Below are 7,500 nucleotides of genomic sequence, written 5' to 3'. Positions count from 1 at the left end.
GTCAGTCTTTGACCTCGTCTAATGAGTGCTTGAACGAGGTCTGTCACTGAACCTCTTGGGCAAAGCTGGAAGGAAAATTAACATTATATTAGTACTTTTACTGCTGTTAAATAATAGGTAAATAAATGAGCTAGACTTGTTGATAATAATGGTAGTGATGATGGGTATTGATAGGACTAAGCTGGGCGGGAGATGAATATGAGTATATCAATAACTTATCTGTATCTACATCTATATCTAAATATGTTTAGACGTAAGAATTCACATGGTTATATTAGGGGTTTTACTCCCGTTGCTAATTATGGCAGTAATAGTAATGAATAATATAATATGATATAATAGTAATAGTCACTGATAGTAACGTAACTCTAAGACAAAGCTGGATGGAAATTAACATGATAATTATAATAGGACTTTTATTGTTATGTTAGAGTTGCTCTTGATAATAATGATAGTGATAATGATAATGATGGGGAAAAGATGGAAGGCAAATTAATATGATGGTTATATCAGCAACATATCTGTATCTACATATATCTTTATTTATGTATAGCTAGGAGGAGAGTCATTCTGATTATATTGGGGGTTTTGCTGTTGTTAATAATATCAATACGGACTTTTATTGCTGTGTCAGACTTGCTGTTGATAATATTGAGAGTAATAATGATAATTAATGATTGTGACAGGACAAAGCTGGAAGGCAAAACAATATATATCTGTATCTACATGTCTGTTTATGTTTAGCTGGGAGGAGAATTATCATGATTTGCTGCTGTTGCTAATAATAACATTACGGTTTCAGTTATAAAGGCACTGTAGGGAAAAGCTGGAAGGAAAATTGACATGATTATAATATAACTTTTAATGCTGTTGATAATAATGATAATGATAATGATAATGATAGGACAAAGCCTGAAGGAAGAATTAACATGATGATTATACTTGCAATTTTACTGCTGCTGATAATGATGGTGATAATGGTATTGATAGGACAAAGCTGGAAGGAAATTGTAATGATTATGATATGACTTTATCGTTATTGATGATAATGATGGCGCAGTGTCAGTGATAATAATGGTATTGATGGTAATGGTAGCAGTGGGAAAAGCTTGAGAGATGATAAGAATAAAGATGGTGCTAGTAACAATGCCAACAGCAATAACATGGTATGAAAATAATAACGAAAATAAAAGCAAGGAAAGCTAAATGGTAATGGAAATCTTTGAAACAATAATGATGGCAACAGCAACAACAATAATAATAATTTGTGATAATGATAACACTAGTAATAACAATAATAATAATAATGATCGTAATAACAATGATAATAATAATAAAGATAATAACAATGATAACGATAATAATATAAATGATACTGATGATAATTATATCAACAACAAAAACGACAACAACAATAATAATAATAAGACGAATGAGAATGATAACAATAATCCCAAATAAAGCTGGAAATAGGAAGTGATTTCCATGACTGTTACTGCCACGTCAGGGTGACTTATAAAAAAAATATTACGACTCAAACCACTAATTTCCTCTTGTAAGTCATAACTAACTATTGCTTTTTACTGAAAGATGATTTCGCGAATAAAATTTTACCACGAGAAACCCGTCTTACAAATGGTTAAGCAAAATACAACCTCACTTTTCGATTCGCTACGTAGGCCTATAATGTCCCAAATTACAGCGCAACTTTTTTTCCCATTTTCTCTGACTTTCTGGTTCACTATAACCGAATTCTATTTATTTATTGATCATTATCATTTTAATAATAACTGGGTATCATTTGATATATTCATTTATTAATTATCATAATTTCATTGATTGGGTATCATTCGATGTATTCATTTATTATCATAATTTCATTAATAATTGGGTATCATTAGATATTGGTTTGATATTTTATAACTCTAAGCAATGTTTAATATTTTTTCTGGGTTACTGTATCATTGTAACGAATATAACTTTCCTTTTTTTTTAGTTTCTACTAAACCACAAAATGTATTCTTGAAATATACGTCAAGTGTCTTGCAAGTTAAACAATCTAACACAAAGACACAAAGACACATTTGCACTGCAATTTACTTCTCACTTCCTTTAGCATAAAAAAGAAAGAAAAAAAAGAGAACAAAAACACTTGCGCATTAGACTTTTTCTGTCAGATTAGAACACTTTCACTGTGGCATTTAGAAGTACAATAAACATTTACAACCTTTTTCACACTCCGTCAAGCATCATACTTTCAGAATGTCTATACATTTCTCTATCACAATCATTACGCGTGTATGCCACCTAATTGTGGGCGTGTGTATTTGGCAACAACATTTTCACAACAAACCGACCTTTTTCCTAACCCTCTGTACTGAAAAAACGAAAAAAAACAATTGTATTTTTTACATTTCCTTCTGTCTAAAACGTCCTTCAATATCGTTCAGCTTTCACTCTCAATTAAACGCTCTTTAGCCTATTTTACAACTTTCCTCAAACCGCAAAATAAACCCATTTCTAACCCTCACTGAACAAAGAACAAATGATGGATTACATTTTTCTTATATAATTTTCTGCACAATAGTAGTCGAAGTGTAACAGTATTGGCAGTTGAAGAATAATTCTGTAATTCTTTTTATTATAGGAATTACTAGGTATCAGTGCCCCAAAAAGGATAATCAAATAAATTAAATACTTTGATCTAAATACTTTGAAGAGTTAACAACAATAAAAAGATTATTCACAACTCTGTATATTTAATTAAGAACCCATTATTATATTTCTCGCCATAGACTTCACTCCCCAAAAAATAGATGTAGAGAAAAATGCAATAAAATAGGATTTGAAAAATATGAATACCAAAACTATGTGAAAAATACAGAAAGAAATGAAAAACAATAACATAATCTTACGAAAATAGAAAAATCCTCACCTAATAATAATAATGATAATGATCATGATAATAACACTAATAATATTAATAATGATAATAACAATAATAAATAACAATAAAATAAGAGAGAAAAAAATAACCTACTACTACGAAAACAAAATCTTCCTCGCCTGTATGATCTATATGAAAAAATAAAAAAAGCCAAACCTTGCGAAAAAAAACTTCACCTCCAAAACAAACAAAACAAAAATGATACAAATAAAAACATGAGTAAACATAATTAAGAGAAAAAAATTTATACGAAAACGAAAATCCTTCCTCATCTCCTTGACAAAAAATAAAAAATAAAAAAAATAAAATAAATAAACAAATAAAATATGAGCCCAGTCCTCCAAAACAACATGACATGATAAACAAAACGACATGACAAACTAAACGACATGACAAACAAAATGACATGACAAATGAAATGTCATGACAAACAATAATAAATATAAAGAAAAAAGCGCCAGTCCTCAAAACCATGTTCAAACCTTAGTGACAAAAATATATGATACTAATAAAAATGATTATGAAAAAAAGCCCCTAATTCTATGACTAAAAAAAGGGAAATAAATTAAGAAAAAAAGGTAGCCAAACCTCAAAACCACGCTCCTACTTCTATGACAAAAATACATGATAATGAAAATAGATAAAAGGAGATAAAGATAAACGGAGCCAATCCTCAAAACCCAACTTCTCTGACAAAAACACATAAAAGATGAAAACATTAACCGCTTGCTCACCTCCATGACGAGCCACGCCTGGTCCTCCTCCTGCTTGTTCCCTCTCTTGAGGAAGATCCCGTGGAACGCCGGCAGGTTGGGGTGGAGGCTGAGGTCCCGCAGGATCAGGAACTCCTCCTCGATCTCCTCAAGGTTCTCCCCGATGTTCTCCATGATCTTGATGCCGACCATGCCACCTGGAGGAGCGGAGGGAGGTTAGGCGGTGGGTGAGAGGGGTGGGGGTGGAGGAGGGGGGGTAGGGTGGCGCGGACGGACGCTTAGGGGGGAATGATTGCTTTTTGTCGGAATTTTGGCTTCGTGTTTTCTGAGTTTGGTTGAGGGGAGTATTTTTTATGTTCGCTTGGGGCAATTATATATATATATATATATATATATATATATATATATATATACAATGAAATATAATAATAATAATAATAAAGGAAAAAAACTGCAGTAAATCACTGCAAAAAATCTCGGTCGTTTTCATACACTGTGGGGCACAAGATTTTAATATTCTGAGTCAAAATATATAAACACACACACGCACGCGCACACAAACACACGCATATACATACATATATATATATATATATATATATATATATATATATATATATATATATATATATATATATATATGTATATGTGTGTGTGTGTGTGTTTATATATTTTGGCTATTTATGCGTGTATGTGTATGTATGTATATATATATATATTTATATATATATATATATATATATATATATATATATGTATATATATATTCATATGTATATATAGACATATATATATATATATATATATATATATATATATATATATATATATATATATATATGATATATATATATATATATATATATATATATATATATATATATATATATGTAGATATATATACACATATACATACATATATATATATATATATATATATATATATATATATATATATATATATATATATATATATACATATATATATATATTTATATTTTATGTATATATATATATATATTTATATATATATGTATATATATATATACACACATATACACACATATACATATATATATATATATATATATATATATATATATATATATATGTGTGTGTGTGTGTGTGTGTGTGTGTGTGTGTGTGTGTGTGTGTGTGTGTGTGTGTGTGTGTGTGCGTACATATATCATATATGTATATATATGCATATATATTTCATTTAAAGGTATTATATTTTTAGAAAATCAAAGAAGAAAAAGAATGCCAAGGATACCAACAAGAAGAGGATCAAGAAGAGGAGAGTGAAAAAAGACGGAACTTTAAAAGAAATTTCACAGAAGAAAACAGATAAAAAATATAAGATAAAGAAGTAAAAAGATATTCAGAAACAGAATAACATAAAAAAAAAACAAAGACAAAAACTCAGAAAGAAAAAAAAAGAAGCAAGTAACAAAAAGAAAAAAAAATTAACTTCAATGTCAAGAAAGAGATAATATGAGAGTAAAAAAACATGAACACAAAATATAAAGGAAAAAAAAGAGAGGCAAATGATAGTGTTGAGGAGAATGGAGAAGAAGAGACAAGCTGAAGAAGAAATATAATAAGAAATAGGAGTAAAACTGATACAAAACGTAAATAAAAAAAACTGATAAAGTCGAGAACCTTACGTAAAACTGTCACAAAACGTACAGAAAAAAAATCACAAATATTGTAAAACAAACAAACCATACAAAATAATAAAAACATAAAAGAGCAAAATCTTTTTTAAAAGCCCGTAAAACTAATACAAAAACATCCAAAACCAAAAAAAAAAAAAAAAAAAAAAAAATCGATACCCATAAAACAAACAATCCATACAAGATAATAAAAAATAAAAGAGCAAAATCTTTTTTAAAAAACCGTAAAACGAATACAAAATCATCCAAAACCAACCGAAAAAAAGAAAAAAAAAGAAAATGAAAAAACTCGATACCCATTCTCGCTTACCCGTCTCATGGTCCTTGGCAGCGAAGACCTCGCCATACGTGCCCTCCCCGATGACCTCCAGGAGCTCGAAGCGGGTGTTGGGGTCAGGCAGGTTGTCGAAGTCGATGTGCTGGCTCATGCCCATGTACGACATCTTGGCAGGTGGTGGGAAATCTGTGTGGAGAGGGGGGGGGGGGAGAGAAAAAAAATTGTTTAGTTTTGGTGAGAGAAGTTGGATATTTGGGGGTGGGGAGGAGGAGGGGGGGGAGTGGCAGGTGGTGGGAAATCTGTGTGGAGGGGGGGGGGAGAAAGGAGGGGTTTGTTTAGGTTTGGTGCGAGGAGTTGGATATTTGGGGGTGGGGGGGAGGAGGGGGGAGTGGCAGGTGGTGGGAAATCTGTAGAGGAGGGAGGGGGAGAAAGGAGGGGTTTGTTTTGGTTTGGGTGCGAGGAGTTGGATATTTGGGTGGGGGGGGGGGGAGGAGGGGAGAGTGGCATGTGGTGGGAAATCTGTAGAGGGGGGGGGGGAAAGGAGGGGTTTGTTTAGTTTTGGTGAGAGAAGTTGGATATTTGGGGGGGGGGGAGGAGGGGGAGTGGCAGGTGGTGGGAAATCTGTAGAGGGGGGGGGGGGGAAAGGAGGGGTTTGTTTAGTTTTGGTGAGAGAAGTTGGATATTTGGGGGTGGGGGGGAGGAGGGGGAGTGGCAGGTGGTGGGAAATCTGTAGAGGGGGGGGGGAAAGGAGGGGTTTGTTTAGTTTTGGTGAGAGAAGTTGGATATTTGGGGGTGGGGGGGAGGAGGGGGAGTGGCAGGTGGTGGGAAATCTGTAGAGGGGGGGGGGGAAAGGAGGGGTTTGTTTAGTTTTGGTGAGAGAAGTTGGATATTTGGGGGTGGGGGGGAGGAGGGGGAGTGGCAGGTGGTGGGAAATCTGTAGAGGGGGGGGGGGGGAAAGGAGGGGTTTGTTTAGTTTTGGTGAGAGAAGTTGGATATTTGGGGGTGGGGGGGAGGAGGGGGAGTGGCAGGTGGTGGGAAATCTGTAGAGGGGGAGGGGGGGAAAGGAGGGGTATGTTTAGTTTGGGTGCGAGGAGTTGGATATTTCGGTGGGGGTGGGGAAGGGGAGAGTGGCAGGTGGTGGGAAATCTGTGTGTGTGTTGGGGGGGGGGGAGAAAAAAGAGGATTTTGTTTAGTTTTGGTGCGAGGAGTTGGATATTTGGGGGGTTGGGGAAGGGGAGAGTGGCAGGTGATGGGAAATCTGTAGGGGGTGGGGGAGAAGAGAGGGGGTTTGTTGAGTTTGGGTGCGAGAAGTTGGGGTGGGGTGGGGTGGGGTGGGGGGGAGAAGTGAGGGTTTTGTTTAGTTTAGTTAGAAGAGAAAGATAGGATTTTGTTTCGTTTTCTTGCGAGAATTGGGTAATCTGGGGTGGGGGGCGGGATCTGTAAGGGGCGGAGAAAGCGAAGTTTTGTTTAGTTTTGTTGCGAGAAGTGAGATTTTAGTTTAATTGTGAGTTGATGTTTTTTTTCGGGGGGGGGGGTGATTGGGAAGGAGAAAAAATATTACGGAAATCTGGGGAGTAGCAATTTTGTTTTGTTTAATATGGTAGAACTTTGTTTTCTGTCATCTGGTAAGGCTGGGCATATTTTTTTTAGGGGGGGGGGTCTGGGGAGGAGAGAAAAAAGTTTCATTTGGGAAATCTGGGGAGGAGGAAGAAAAATATTTTGTTTCATTTGCGAAATATGAGATTTTTTTTCTTTTTGTTTGTTTCATTTGGAAAATCTGGAGAGAAGAAACAAGAGAGAGAGGGAGATATAGATAGATCTATAGATAGATAGATAGAGAGAGAGAGAGAGAGAGATAGAGATAGATCTATAGATAGATAGAGAAAG

General features: G+C 34.6%; 1 protein-coding gene across 8 annotated transcripts in view; it reads right to left on the bottom strand.

Annotated features, from left to right (window-relative positions):
* The window catches only part of ninaC (STKc_myosinIII_N_like and MYSc_Myo21 domain-containing protein ninaC), an 85,887-nt gene that overhangs the window by 35,202 nt on the left and 43,185 nt on the right, over positions 1 to 7,500 (bottom strand). For all 8 annotated transcript variants that reach the window (XM_070128275.1, XM_070128279.1, XM_070128280.1 and 5 more), the window contains 3 exons: positions 5,647 to 5,799; positions 3,682 to 3,857; positions 1 to 65 (listed from right to left, as the gene is read on the bottom strand). The exon at positions 1 to 65 is cut by the window's left edge and continues 40 nt beyond it. In XM_070128275.1, the coding sequence (XP_069984376.1) occupies positions 1 to 65; positions 3,682 to 3,857; positions 5,647 to 5,799 (394 nt within the window). The remainder of the gene's footprint in view (positions 66 to 3,681; positions 3,858 to 5,646; positions 5,800 to 7,500) is intronic.

Source organism: Penaeus vannamei, chromosome 12, assembly GCF_042767895.1.
Source record: "Penaeus vannamei isolate JL-2024 chromosome 12, ASM4276789v1, whole genome shotgun sequence".
Taxonomy (NCBI): domain Eukaryota; kingdom Metazoa; phylum Arthropoda; class Malacostraca; order Decapoda; family Penaeidae; genus Penaeus; species Penaeus vannamei.
The sequence above is the reverse complement of the archived record's forward strand: the minus strand, read 5'-3'. Positions and strand labels throughout refer to the sequence as shown.